At 43.9% G+C, this 15,205-nt stretch overlaps 1 protein-coding gene across 2 annotated transcripts in view; it reads left to right on the forward strand.

Moving 5' to 3' along the window:
- Positions 1 to 15,205, forward strand: part of DOCK5 (dedicator of cytokinesis 5) — a 108,169-nt gene that overhangs the window by 78,325 nt on the left and 14,639 nt on the right. For both annotated transcript variants that reach the window (XM_044437474.1, XM_044437475.1), the window contains 10 exons: positions 3,713 to 3,798; positions 5,102 to 5,258; positions 6,857 to 6,897; positions 6,993 to 7,083; positions 9,171 to 9,290; positions 10,298 to 10,387; positions 11,600 to 11,704; positions 12,747 to 12,888; positions 13,335 to 13,416; positions 14,316 to 14,400. In XM_044437474.1, coding sequence (XP_044293409.1) covers positions 3,713 to 3,798; positions 5,102 to 5,258; positions 6,857 to 6,897; positions 6,993 to 7,083; positions 9,171 to 9,290; positions 10,298 to 10,387; positions 11,600 to 11,704; positions 12,747 to 12,888; positions 13,335 to 13,416; positions 14,316 to 14,400 — 999 coding nt within the window. The remainder of the gene's footprint in view (positions 1 to 3,712; positions 3,799 to 5,101; positions 5,259 to 6,856; positions 6,898 to 6,992; positions 7,084 to 9,170; positions 9,291 to 10,297; positions 10,388 to 11,599; positions 11,705 to 12,746; positions 12,889 to 13,334; positions 13,417 to 14,315; positions 14,401 to 15,205) is intronic.

Consider the following 15,205-nt stretch of genomic DNA (forward strand, 5'->3'; position numbering starts at 1 on the left):
GAATCGTACTAGAACTGGAAGGGGCCAGGAAGGCCATCAGGTCCAACCCCCTGCTGTTGCAGGTCACCAATTTACACCATCCTACTAAATTTCAGCAGCAGCAGCAGCGGAACAATCGGCAACCTATAACAGCAGCTTTAAACCACATTTGACCTTTCTAGACCACTGATGAGGGTTGCCTCTGAAAGCTGCCAAGCTCTGCACCACCAGTCCTGCAGCAAATTCAGCCACAGGGGCAACAGGAGTCTGTTGCATGTCTCCAAACTTAAGTCTGGGGGTTGCATGGAGCTCTTACTGTAAATCTGGGAGAACACTCCATCTTAGAATCCTGTGCGTTGGCCCAGCTTAGTGAATCGTCTGTCCGGAACTGTGGCACCAGGCAAGGATTCCCAGATTGTAGTCCACGAGCACCTTTCCATGGTCTGAAGAAACGCTGCCAGTCAGATGGGACTAGTTCTCCTTGGCTGTATGCTGGCTTTATTTTTCCTGGAGATCGATGCTGTTTGACCAGGACCCTGAAGCCTAAATACAGAGGCAAAATTGAACCTGACCGGAGGTTAAATCAATCAAAACTTTACACCCAATTTCACAGTGCCTTGCTTGTAAAACCAGTCATATCTGTTGCATTAGAAATGCAAATATATATGCTTATTTTAAGAAGAATGAGTATTATACGTACTTCGATTTGTAGAACAAAAAATCCCACCATTTATTATTTGATCTGCCAAGAATCCCATTAATTATCAGATGGGCTGTATAACTGCTGGTTTAGGACTTGTAAATGAACAGCAATGAGGCATACAAGAGGAAGCTAAAAATGTGTGTTTTTGTGTTAGGATGCAGATATTGCTGCATGTTAATACATGCATTTAGGGAGTTCCAGCCAAAGTTTGTTCAAACAAAGTACGATCTAACTAGTTTGTTATTCTCTAAGCTAGGTCAGTATCTGGGTTCCAGCAGAAAATGGTTTTATGTGGAATGATTGGGGAAGGAAAGGAAGTGTTTCCTGTTTTGGGTTTTCCGTGTGTTTAGGAACATAGCTTATGTTAGCTCTAGTGGTGCAGTGGATCTGGGGCTCACAGGGATGAAACACCAGGATTTTTTTAAAAAAATATTTTATTATTTAACAATCATCTCATTACAGCATAAACATAACCTCCTAATGCCAGTAACAAGAATAACATAAAAACATATATGTAAACATGCTCACATATATGCCTGAATACAGCCTTATATTATTCTTAATTCCATATTGTACTATTATCTAACCCCTTATCGTATGATTATCTATCCTAAAAACTTAAAGACCACATTATTACCTATAATATCTTCATCTAAGATAAGCTCAGTGCCATGTTTCAATAGTGGTTGCCAAATTTTCTTAAAATGATTGTGTTTTATTTCCCCTTTATATATCATGACTTGATTAGACAGTTTTTCAAGCATAACTATTTATTCTATTCAAAATCTTAAGAATTTTTAATTCTTAAAAATTAAGAAATGTTTGTAATGCCAAACGTTGGGCATTTCTCTTCTTTAGTTCTCACAGATAAAATTGCTCTTTTATAGCTTTTTTCTTAACAACATATGATAACAATTTAGTGTTTTTATTTGCATGTTCATAATAATTCCGCTTTAAATGATGCATAGCTATCTGAGTTTTACCAGTGTCCAATGGCACTAGTTCAGCTCTAGTGCTTGTTACTCCCCTAAGAACCTTCTTTGATCCAGCTTTCATATGTTGCTCTGATAATTCTTTTATTTTTTCCCAGTTGTTCTTGCAAATGATTTCTAATTTTTTAAAGTCTTGATCCCTCCATAATAAATTTCCCTCATAGAAATGCTTTCAGTGTACCCACAATGTGGAAGGTTTCATTCCTTCTTTATCATTCAGTTCATAGAAGGTTTTTATGTCCTCTTTTACTTTTTCAATAATTTCTGTATTTAGATATATGTTGGAACTTAGTCTCCAAATTCTAGGTTTATTCCTTATTCTTTATTAGACCAACAAACTTTAATTGGGGCATGGTATGAACTTCAAGTCGTATCAAAATATTCTCTATCTAGATGTGGCTCTAGAGTTTCTGAAACAAAAATATGAACTATTCTTGAATAATGTCACACATTTTTTTTTAGAGAAGAATGTAAAATCTTTCATTTTGAGGTTTAAATATCTCCACCCCTCAATTAACCCTGCTCTTCTAATTAACTTACTAATTTTAATCCCCTCACTTAATACTTACCAATTCTTGGATGTTGTGTCCAATTTTTGGTCTAAAATACAATTTGTATCTCCTCCTAGAATAACTTCCCCCCAGGCAAATTTTTAACTTTCTTTAAAAGATTTTGCATAAAATTTGGGCCATAATAAGAGCCTATAGTCAACAATCTATGCTCTAGCTTCTAATAATATGTTTACTATACTTTCTCTTATGTGTGTCTGGTAACAAAATTACATCTCTCCCAGTTTCTGTATAGTTTTCATAACTATCTTTTGGCTGGAGAGCCAAAAGCATTGGTATTATAAGAGATTATATTTAAACAGTCCAACATCACAATTTTGCAATATATAAAGCATCATACTGTTCCTTTGACATTTTTTAGGATATATCAAGACATAATTCTATATATTGTATTTGAAATTTACTGAGTGCTGGGTTTGCAACTTTGTCAGACTGGATTGTCTATATGACAGGAATGTTTGACTAACAGGAATGATGGAATGATTGGCCACCCCCATGGACTTACCTGTTCCCTCTGACCTTCACAGTAGCTGTGAAGTCCGGCGGGAATGAGGGGTGATTTTTCCAGCAACAATATATTATTGGGAGCTATGTGTACGTGTATCGTGTGTAGAAAGCTATGAAATCAAAACAGATAGTTGCATGTATAGACTGCCCTTAGGGATGGCTCTGTGGGAATTGTCAGAATGAGCACCTGCACATCAAAATTTCCCACTGCACCTCTCATCCAACAGACCATTTCCTCATCAAGCCTAGTGCTGGTAGCATCTCTCCACGCATCTCAGAGAGACGTACATTCCATCGGCTGCTTCATGTGGCTTTGAGCAGGCAATGACCAAGGACTGAAGCTTTGCAAAGCCAGATGCTTTACACCAACGAGATGCGGCTTTTCTGAGCTTGTTTTATAGGTGTGGAGCTACCAAGAGTAGGACTACCTGATTCAACAGGCAAAGGTCTGTTGCCAAGAGTAGGACTACCCGACTCCAGTGGTGGCTATAGGCATTAGGCAGATAGGATCTTCTGCTGACCTCCCCTGATCAGCTAGCTGGCCTGAGGCTCTCTTCTGGAGCCTTTCTGGGATGTCTGCCACTCTTACCCTGGAACATGCCAAGGTCCCTTTGAAGGGTCAAAACTGTCCTTTCCATGCTTTAGTGCCGGAGCAACTGCTCTGCATGCAAGGCATCCCCAGCTCTGACCCCAGGCATCTCCAGGTAGGGCTAAGAAAGATCCTGGCTGAAATGCTGTAAAGCTGCTGCCAGCCCGTGTTCGCAACACTAGACTTGATGGGTCAATGGTCTGACTTGGGATAAGGTCACCTCCTGTGCATACTTCACTTTGTGCTGGGTTGACACCAAAGCGCCATTCTCTGTGATGACATCACGGTTTTCCCGTATTTTTGACTACAAAGGGTGCAATAGAAGGATTCTAGACCCTTCTGTATCTTTTTGTTCTTGGTCTTTTACTTGCAGTTTGAAGATGAGCTGATAACTAAACTGGATCAGGAAGTGGAAGGAGGTCGAGGGGATGAGCAGTACAAGTTTCTGCTGGAGAAACTGTAAGTGTGTGAGTGTTTTCGATCACCTTTCTAGAAGCTCCCTTTCTTAAGACAGGGCTGCCTTCCCACGTTTATTTATTTATTTAAAACATTTCTATGCAACAAAGCCTCAGGGCGGCTCACAACATACATAAAAATACAATAAATAATTTAAAAACTGGTACCATCTCAGCTATATATTAAAATCTATAAATACAGTAATAATAAATTAACAGTTGAAATGACTTTTAAATAAAAAGGTCTTCGCCTGGCACTGTTTCATTTTGCAAACAGCGGGGCGACTTGTAGATCTACAGTTAACCAAAGATGGTGGTTTTTTTCCCTTTGCTGTGCATTTTTTGTCAGGCTTTAGTCTTTTTGTATTAGCTAAGGGATCCGGGGGGATCTCAGAAATCACAGGCCAGTTAGTTTAACATCTGTTCCTAGTAAACCGGTATAAAGGGGGATTGGACAGATTCAGGAGGGAGATGGCTCTCCGTGGCTACTAGCTTTGCTGGCTGTGAGCTACCTTCTTTAGCAAAGGTGGCCTGTCTGCTTACACCAGTTGCTGAGGAGCTGAGCAGGAGGAGGTCTTGCGCCCATCCTGCTTGAGGGATTCTGTGGACAACTGGTTTGTCCCCGTGTGTACGGAGTGTTGGACCAGCAGGACCTTTGGTCTGATCCAGCAGGGCCTTTCTTACGCTCCTAGGTAGCACTTCTCTCCCATGCTTCGTTCTCGAGAAGGGAACAGGCATTTCTGCCATTGCTTCCCCCACTGTAACCTTTTCATGGATGCTGCTTTGGATCTAGCTTGACAAAAACAGGGAAGAAGCAGAGAGCCAGGGTACTCTGGTGCTCGGAGGGCTGGACTGGGGGCTTGGAGGCCTGGCTTCCAGTCCTCCTTCAGCCCTGGGGTCAGTCACTGACTCTCAGCCTCACCTACCTCACAGGGTTGTTGGGATGGTAAAATGGAGAGGAGGAAATCTGTGTGTGGCACTTTCTGTGCTGTTTGCAAGAGAAAAAGAAGCAAAATATAAATGGAATGTAATAATATGGAGAGGTTTTTAATCTGGTCTTCAATGTTTTTCTTGCTGATCATTTAAAATTGTATTTCAATGTATGTGTCTCTTTGTCGTATCAATGCATATATTCGTTATTTATAACGTATTTTAAATGAAAATTAAATTGGGTTTAAATTCTGTTCTTGTGAAGTCTAGAAATGGAATAAATGAAATGGATTAAGGCTTCATCCCAAACTTCTGACATATCACTCTTTTCTCTCCATCTCCTCTTTCCACGGTTCTTCCCATGCATGCGCCTGCAGCCTGCTGGAACACTGTCGGAAGCATAAATACCTGGCGAGCTCAGGTGAAGTGTTTGTCCTGCTGGTTAGCAGCCTGTTGGAGAACCTCTTGGACTACCGAGCCATCATGCACGATGGGAGCAAAGAAAACCGCATGAGCTGCACTGTCAATGTGCTGGTATGTGACATTCAGGGGCTGACTGCCTGCAGTTGCTGACCATCACATCACGCCTGGCCCATTCCAAGGGCCAGGCACCCCCTAACTGTCTTGATCCAAGAAGATGGCAGACGTTCCCAATGTGAACTGGGTTGACTCAGTAACTGTGGAATATGCGTAGCATTTTTAGTTTACAAAGTGCTTTCTCATCTTGGCTAACCCTTGCAACAACGACACAAGGGTGACTTTTATTATGTCCATTTTACAGGTTGGGGACTGAGACCAAAATAAAATAATTACTTCCAGCAGCCACCTAGTGAGTCTGCACAGAGATTTCCCACCCCACACTGAAACATATTGGTTTGGGTGTGATTTTCAGTGTAGCAGATTATACTATGTATTGAATTAAGATCATGTTAAGATCTTAAGACACTATGAAGCTCATGTTGAACACTGAAGCCAGAACAATAATTTGCCCTTGACTACTGATTCCACTGCAGAGCAGTTTGAGCCCAGTTTCCTGTGCTGAAGCCCAGTATTCGATGCATGGGAACCATCTGATCTCATTCATTTAGTATGCAAGAATCCTGGAGGTGGAGGGGAGCTCAGAGATCATCTAGTCCAACTCCTCTACCAGTGTATCCCTAAGAGATAGTCATTCAGGTTCTGCTTAAATATCCCAGCTCTAGGATGGCAGCCATGTAAGTACCAGTACCAGCACCACAATGCTATCATTACCACCACTTGCCCTTCAGCCATGTCTACTACCCCACAGATAAACCTTTTTTTGGTTGACCGTTGCCTAGGCTCAAGTTCAGTCATCCTAGCAGACTAGTTGTAGGAACTTAGTTATGGTTTGGTGAGATTGCATTGGTGAGCCATGATTTGCGGTAGTCTGGCAAACCAATATCAGAAACGGTGATTTGAACTGGGTTTGAAAATATGCTCTCATGCTAACTAGGGTTTCCTGTTTGACATCTGGTTTTGTGATTTGGAGGCAGAGAAGTCATAGGGACCACTATATGTAGAGACCAGAGTAGCAGATATATAGAATATGAAAGCAGACAAGTGGCACTCTAAACTATGGTTTGCCTGTCCGTTTGGAGTCTGACACCATGGTTTTAAGTTCTGACTACTGATTGCAGAATTCAGATTGTATGTTTGTAGAATCATAGAACAGAATAAGAGTTGGAAGGGGCCAGTCCCTGCTGTTGCCGGACACCAGTTTATACCATCCCACTCAGATGGCTGTTTAGTTTTGCCTTGTATGTCTCTAAAACTCATGACCTCTCTAGGCAGCTGCTTCCACTGTCGTATTGCTCTGGCAGTGAGGAAGCTTTTCTGATATCCAGCCTGAATCTGGATCGTTGCGGCTTGAATTGATCATTCCATGTCCTGCACTCTGGCATCAGTGAGAAGAGATCTTGACCTTCCTCTTTGTGACAGCCTTTGATGCACTTCTAAAGGGAAACCATGTCCCCCTCAGTCCTCTCTCCTCAAGGCTGCACATGCCCAGTTCTGAAGTCTGAATTCAGTGGCTTTCTGTTTATATTTGCTTTCTATTATTTTTATCTCTGGCATGGCTTGATGATTGAGAATGCTATTTTTTTTCTATGCAGAACTTTTACAAAGAAAAGAAGAGGGAAGATATATACATCAGGTAACATGGGATGCTACCTTCACTGGGTGTAGGCTCAACCTATTTTTCAACTGCTTCTGGTTCCACAACAATCTCTCTGTGTATTGTCTTTCTAGATACTTGTATAAACTCCGAGATCTTCACACAGATTCCGAAAACTACACTGAGGCAGCATACACACTTCTCCTGCATGCCGAGTTACTCCAGGTAAGCATTTTCAGGTCTTCAAGGGTAGATCTATGCATAACACACTGCAGTAGCCGAGCTGAGATGTCGCTAAGGCGTGACCAGCCTCCTCCTCTCACTAAGCCAGTGAAAAATTCATTCTCTCTCCAGTGCTACCTGGGTGTCCAAACTAAACTCTCCTAAATTGCATGACTGATCCTCAAGGGATGGTATGATCTTGTCCAAAACAGGTTGAACTCCAACGTCTAAACCAGGTGGCAGTCCCCTAATATCACCTCCCAGTCTCCCAGTAGCACCAGTTGGTTGGTATGACAAACTGTAATCTGAGAAATGCATGGAAGGGAACATCTGCATTTAATTTTGTTGCTTGCACCAAGCTCTTGGAAGGGGAAACAGAAATAATTAAATTATTATGAACTCCTGTTAGTGGGAAAATCAGAATTTTGCATCCAGAATATTAAGAGTGCGTTATCAAATATATGGCATAGTATTTTCCCTCCTCAGAGTGTGAATTTTCTGGTGTGTATCTGAGGACTAAGAAGACAACAATTCAAGGTTTCTTGTGTCTTGGATTTGAGATGCCTCAGATGGTGCCTGAGTTTAGACAATATGACAACCCACTCCCAAGGATTAAGGCCTCATTGTTTATGGGTTCTCATTGAATCATAGGTTGTCACTGTCATTGTGGGTTGTTATCATGTTGTCTGAACATAGCCAAGATAACAAACCAGAGTCAATATGCCACAGTTCCCATTCCTACAAAAATCGTGAGTTCTCTTCATGGGTTGTTTGTGGTTAACTAGCCATGGCTTGTTAGGCTGGGTTCAGAGAACACAGCAACCCACAGTTCAACAGTGACCCCCATTCCACCTTGAGTGTGGCTTTTCATGTTGTCTGATCCCAATCAATGTTTCTGATACACAGACAGTCACTCTAGAGACGGTTTGAGGGACCCATGCGTCCCCATAGACCCTCAGTGTCCCACATCTTGAGTTTGCAAACTTTAGGTTTCCCAAAGGAAGTGCTTCCACACCCGGCTTAAAGTTGGGGCTTGGGACTGCAGACGCATTAAATGAGAAAACCAGAACTAGTTTGTATGAAAGTATTTTCACTTCAGGTGCTTCCTGCACTTCACTAAGCCTTAGGAAAGGCAATTCAACTTTTCAGAATGCAGCAGGGAGTCGGGGAGATGCATAAAAACTGGGAAACCACCAGACCTTCAGTGTTTGGAGAAAAAGGTCGGGGCCAAGGGAAGGGGAAGATTTAGCCCGCTGGCTGGAGATGCTGCCCTCGTGCCCAGCTGTTGAACGTTTCCCACTCACCCTCCGCCAAGGGATGGGGCTTGTGCATTCCATGGGACCACTTCTCTACAAGCTCGGTGGAGCTCTTTGGCCACACAATTCCAGAAATTGGAAGCCATACGATAGAGCCAGGTCATCCTTCACACATCATCCCAGGAATTTCAACCTCTCCAGCCCTCTAGTCCACCTCTGGTTTTTGCTGGATGATCCCATGGCAAGGAGAGGCCAGATGGATTAAACTGAAGAGTAAAGCTAAGCACCTTTAAATTCTCTCGATTTTCTTAAAATCCCTCTCATCTTTTTTGAAGTTCAGCCATCCCTAGGAATGGATTCATCGGTCTATATCGGTTTGTGCCAGTTTCAAATGTATTTTGCCTGTCTTCCAATTCCCATATCCATTCACAGATTTTCTTTTCCATCTGTACACAAATACCTGCGTTTGTTTTTGACACAGTTTCCCCTGACATGAGCGTTTCTGCGTGTGGCTTTCCCTAACATAAGCATTTGTGTAGACAGTCACTGTGCCAAGAACTTCATCACCAGGTTCAGATAACAGCATAATCCTGAGGATAACTGTGTTCCAATCCACGTATTAACTCAGGGAGTGGGAATGAGGTCAGCTTGCTGGAAAAAGCAAACCAAACGTTCCCCCTCACCTGGCCCATCCTTAATCATACTCTGAGCTTGCAGAGGAAAATGTCTGACTACTCGGAAGAGCCCACGGCAGGATTTGCTTCCAGAAAAGCCTCTGACGGTATAGCATTTGTGTTTGCCCTAACACCCTGGTTGTTCTTTGTCTTCTCCTAGTGGTCTGATAATCCATGCGCCCCACACCTTCTTCAGAGGGACAGCTACTGTGTCTATTCGCAGCAGGAGCTCAAAGAGAAACTCTACCAAGAAATCATTGCTTTCTTTGACAAAGGCAAAGTGAGTCAGGCTAAGCCATGCTTGCAGGCCGATGCAGGGGAGGGGGATTCGGGCAGGCAGGGTTCAGGTTTCTTGCCTCTACTGGCTTTTTTTAAGAGAAACCCCATGGCCATATAGACCATTGCAAAACAGATGTGATACGATGCACAGAAGCGAACACGTACTGTAGCTCAGCGGTAGCGCTCGCACTTCTCATGCAGACAGTGCCAGACTTGAAATCCTGGCGTGCGGCGACCCCGCAGTCAGTGCTGGCAGTACTGGGCTATATGGGCCAAAGGTCTAGGCAGCTTTCCTGTGTCCCTACTTGAGGAGCGGGGTGCCTCTGAACACATGCTCAACTCAAGAAATGGCTTGCACGACCAGAACTGAGTTGGTAGAAAGATCGCAGAAAGATCTACCCCTCATTTCCCTCGCTGTTCTCATCCCGACTCGCTCATCTTCCATGCTTTCTAGGTTTCAGGGTTCAGTTGCTGCCTTTGTTAAATAAATCAGAAAACCTTGCCTGACGAGCTGCGACTCACCCAGAGATCTACCAGTAGATCCCAGCCCCCCTTCTGCCTCCCCCTGTCTTAGATGCCTTTGAGGCAGTTCAGGGCTTTAAGAGTGATTATCAATACTTTTAATTCTGTTCAGGTCAAAAAAAAGAGATGAGTTAAGAACAAGTTAACTATTTCTCCCCTTTACAGTGGTGCTTTTTAGCTGTGTTGAGTTTTTAAAAGAGATGCATAAGGCCCCTTTTGCTCTTAAAATTTAACATGCTGAGGGCTGATTTGCACAGCTGCTTCGCTGTGTACTAACCTCTGAAGTTCATATGGACTAGCTAACCCTCCTGGCTTGCTGTTCATGGATTGAATGAAAGCCAAGAAAATAAGGTGGAGCCTGAGGAATGGGCAACTAGGAAGAACCAGATTTGGCCCCCCAGGAGTAAAGTTCTGCACCCCGCTTTAATTTCTCTCTTCCTCCCAGTGAATGTTCTGACTCTTTGTTTTTCGCTTTGCCTTCTGGAGATGTGGGAGAAAGCCATCCAACTAAGCAAGGAACTGGCTGACATGTACGAGAACAAAGTCTTCGATTACGAGGGGCTTGGCAATCTCTTGGTAAGGTTGCTGGATGTTTCGGCCGTGCTTGTGGTTGGGTGGGTTGCAGTTACCAGGGAGGGGCTGTGGAAGAGAGCCTGCCACTCCCTGGGACATGCTGCTTTCCTTCTGGGTGAAAGCAGACTAAAAGCTCAGCGACGCTGCAGTAGGGAACTTACAAGGGGACATTGAAAGGCAAATATGCAGCAGCAAAATATCATTGTGAAGCATCTATCCCAGCAACTCAAGCTCTGAGACTTTGTCCTGTTGGTTTGTTAGTTTTGTAGTGTGACCGGAGTGTCGTTCTATAAAAGGATAATCAATCAAAAGAATGGTTGAAACTAAAAGCAGTGTCATGTATTCCATAATCCTTAAGGGCCTGGTTGAGCACGTTATGTCGATCTGGCAGCTAAATTCATTGGACTGTGGGGAACGTTTCAGAGCTGCGATCCCACCATACAGAGAAAGGTCTCTAATGTTCCCCTTAAGACAGGCAGCCTCGTGGGTCTCTCTCACTGGCTCATTCAGACATCCTACTAACGCATAGCTTAGCGTGGCAAGAATGGGCCGGTGGGTGCCCCAGCCTCATAGTCTCCTTCCTCTCCTATTTTCTGGGAAGCACCCAAAAGTTTTCACTTCCAAGTTTCATTTCACTGCTGCTGTGTCATTCAAAAGAGTGGCTAAGGTTAGTTTCAGTTCGTATAAAAAAGCCATCTTTGTAGCCCATGGTTTGAAGTTAGATTTTTCAAAACTAGAACTTAACCATAGTTAAGATTTAACCACAGTTTGTCTGGTTTGGACAACAGCAAGCTGGGTTAGTCTAAAGCAGTACGAGAGCTTCCTCATGGCCAACGCTTGCTGTAATTTACTCTCTACTAAATCATAACTGAGGAGCTATGATCCAGGTATGCTTCTTATTCCATTTTTACTCTGGAATAGGCACAGGGGTGCAATCTGGAACATGAACCAGCATAGAGATGGGGGTGGTTAAGATCTGGACTGGGCCCCCCGCACCTATTCTTGTGTAAAACTGGGGCAAGGAAGATGTAGCGGTTGGACTCAGGTGATATCCTATTAGGCCTTTGATGAGGTCTCTTAACCAGAGCAGTGTGAAGCATTTTAAGGCCATTCAATGAAATGCTTTCTCTTCTGTCTGGTCAAGGTAAATGTGTATGCGTGTGTGTGTATTTGTGTGTTCCCCACTCCTTTCTTCTTTTTAATGTGCACACACAGAAAAAACGGGCCACGTTCTATGAGAACATCATGAAAGCGATGCGGCCTCAGCCAGAATATTTTGCTGTGGGCTATTTTGGCCTTGGATTTCCCGCCTTTCTCCGGGTAAGGATGCTGAGCGGGTCCTGATAGCAGCCTTTTCATAATCCTAGGATCAGTGCTAACAATCTCTATCAGTGCTGACAATCTGTGATTATGATTAGCCTCCTTCCTTATTTAGGGAGTGGAGTTCAGGAAAAGCAACAGCAGAGGGTGGTGGGGTGGTGTAGTGGTTACAATATCCAACTAGGAGATTGGCCATGAATCTCACCGGGTGACTTTGGGCCAGTCCTTGACTTTCAGCCTAACCTGCCTTGCAAGGTTGTTGAGAGAATTGGATAAATGGCCTTGAGGTCCTTGCAAGAGGATATAAATATAATAAATGAAAATAAAAGGAGGATCAAAAATACAGCTGTAAAAGCCAAACAGAATCAAAATGCATGGAGGCAAAGTGAGGTTTGCGATATGGTTGTTTTAACAAAGATTTCTCTTCATGAAGTGCCCTTAACTTCTTTCAGATGATACTAAGAGCTCTCTGTTTCTAAGTATTGGAAGGCCTCCAGGGCTGATGCATTGTTCTTCCTCCGTGATTTCTTTTTCAAAATCTTCCTTCTTCTTTGTTATGAAGGCCTGTTATATCACCAAACATTTTTGGAAGGGCCAGGCAACCCTTTGGAACAGATTTCAAGGGCGCTCAAGGGCGGTAGGAGAGGATGGAGAAGTCCCATCGCAACATTTGGAGAATAGTTTGGCTGGTGGGGGGTGTTGAAGGAAGGACTCAAACTAAGCAAAGATAGAGTAGAATTTTAGACAATTTGAATTAAGAGCATTTTTTCTGCCCCCCCCCCCGACCCTTTTTTTCACCCATATAAAATTCAGACATTTGGAACAGCCAGCACCCTATGGAAGTTAGTATTGTAGATCCTGAAAACTGACACCTTTTCCAACACTGATGCATCTTGACTTGTTTATTTTCGTGCTTCGTGTTTTGGTGGAGCACCAGGGCAACCCATTCCTCAGTTTAGCGTTGTGATTATGTCCTGATCAAAATGCTCAGAACTTGGCAGATGGCCATTCATTTCTGATTTCTGGTGGATTTTTGTTTCAGAACAAGATCTTCATTTACCGGGGCAAGGAATATGAGAGGCGGGAGGATTTCAACCTGAAATTACTGACCCAGTTTCCAAATGCCGAGAAGTTGAGCAGCACAGCCCCACCAACAGAAGAGATCAGATCTTCCCTTAAGCAGTGTATCTTTTTTGGGGTGAAGGGGGCAAGGTTATCATTGGGCGTTTTCCCTCCCCCATTTTAAGAGCTCGAAATGCCTTCTAAGGCTGGCTAGCTGGCTGGCTTCCTTTAAGCCCAAATGGGTTGGTATTTTGGCTACACCACTTTTACTTTTAGCCCTGCCAGCCCCTGGAATGTGGCCTCAATTGGAAGGAAGTTCACCAACTCTGCTCCATACACGTAAAGTTCACCAACTCTGCTCAGGGATTTCATTCTATGAAATGGTCTGTTAAGTATTAACAATAGTGGTAGGTGACTCAAACGTTCCCCGCCTTCTGTAGCAAGGAGAAAGGATCATAGTATTGCCTTCCTGATTTATGTAAATTCAGGAATTCAGAGACTTGAGCCAATGTTATGATCTTTCCCTTAAGCATCTCTTGCTTTCTTTTCCTTAATGCATGCCAATCAGTTGTTCAGTGCTTCACAGTTAAACCTGTAATGAACCTCCCAGCAAACTTCAAAGACAAGCCGGTTCCAGAGCAGATTTTAAAGTAACCGTTTCCCACACACTCGTTCTGTATGCAAAGCAACTCTCTTTTGCATCTAGGAAACCAGCACACGGCCACGGGCTCCAGTGCTTGTCTGGGGCTCTGGGATGATTTCACTGCCGTCAGGGGTGCTTCCTTGGCACTGGATTTGAGAAAAAGTTCTCCACTGGGGCATTGATTGGTTTATGGGAGTATGGGGAGACATGCCTTTCTGGTTTACTGCCCTCCAATGGTGACTTTTTAAATTCAAAAATATGCAAATGTAAATTAAATTGAACACACTCTCAAAGCACCTAATGCATTTTGCACACCAAATGCAGACTGGAATAAATGTGTCCAGTTCTTTTTCAAAAGTCAGCAGAGATGAGTCCTGCATCTACCTCTCCCTAGAGATGGAGTTCCAGAGATTTAGGGCCAGCGCTGAAAAGGCCCCGAGTCCACCGAATGGCACTCGATGCTGGTCAGAGGACAGAATCTTTTACACTGATCATATTCACTGTATTGTTAAGTTCTCCTCAGTGCTAGAGTTAGTTTTAGGCTGTTGTCACCTCACTCATTGTATTGGGTTTTTTATGATGTTTTATTCTTTTAAATTATTTTAATTTATTGTAATTGTAAACTGCCCAGAAAGACCTATGGGACACTGTGGTGTTATAGAAATGTATTAAACAAATGCTAATGCTTGCCAGGTTAGGCAGGTGTAAGTTAGTCCTACGGATGAAGTGGTCCCAAACCATTTAGGGCCCTAGAGGCCAAAACCAGCACCAGGAATTTGGCTGGCTAGGGGTTAGTCCATCACAGCATGAGGAAGGAATGCTTTGTTGTTGGACTCTGACCTTGCCAGCAGCCGGTGGCTGAAAATACAGAGCGTGGTCTGATGCGACTGTTTCCTGCTTCTTCAGCTTCTATCGATCCAATGAAGTCCAGCAATTCCAATACTCCCGGCCATTCAGGAAAGGAGAAAAAGACCTTGAGAATGAATTTGCAGTGAGTCCTTTCTCTTTCAAGCAAAGGCTTCTCTCCTCTCACCTGGCTCTCCTTTCTGAGTTTCTTGACTTCTGCAGTGCAGTCGCCCTGGTGCTAAACATGACAGGAGCAGGGGGTGGGGGGATCCACACCGGGTCACCTTTGAGGTGACCCATCGAGATCACAGGGGCTTCCGTTTGTCATGACGAACTCGCCCCGTTGATTTCAGTAGTCTCCTCAAAGCAGGGCTGCGTCTGAATTGGACCAAGAGGAGAAGGATTCATCTTGGTGGTCTCTGCCTCACACAGACGGACTTGGCGCCTTGCTGTCGTACCGGCAGTGGGTGCCCCCTCATTCACTGGGGGCAGGACTGGGCAGTGGTCTTTCCTCGGTCCAGAGATCCATGGTGGTCTCCATATGAACTGCGGGGATGGGCAGAAACCTCTCCCCACACTGTCTGGGAATAAGGGAGTGAGGAGCTCCCAACCCAGCGAGCGCCTAGCTATAGAAACCCCCCGACATTAGGTTCTCTGCAGGCGCAAAGCCCGCATGTGTGAATGCGCAGATGACCACTTGAAGACCGACAATCGCAGGTAAGCAACCTGCCTTTTTCCCTGCTGTCACACTCATGTTAAACGTATAGGCCTTTAGGAGACCTGTTGAAGCCAATGGGACAAGAGGTTCATGACCGACGTAAGTCCTTTAGTTCTGAGTGGATTTCCTCTAAGTGTGTGACCCTGATCCTACCACAGTTTGTGACCCTCAGTAAAGGCAATGAGGTGATATTTTAGGTAGACTCTTGTGCTAAACAGATCCTCGTGGCTTG

The sequence above is a fragment of the Varanus komodoensis genome, unplaced genomic scaffold (assembly GCF_004798865.1).
Source record: "Varanus komodoensis strain SLA01 unplaced genomic scaffold, ASM479886v1 scaffold30, whole genome shotgun sequence".
Lineage (NCBI taxonomy): Eukaryota > Metazoa > Chordata > Lepidosauria > Squamata > Varanidae > Varanus > Varanus komodoensis.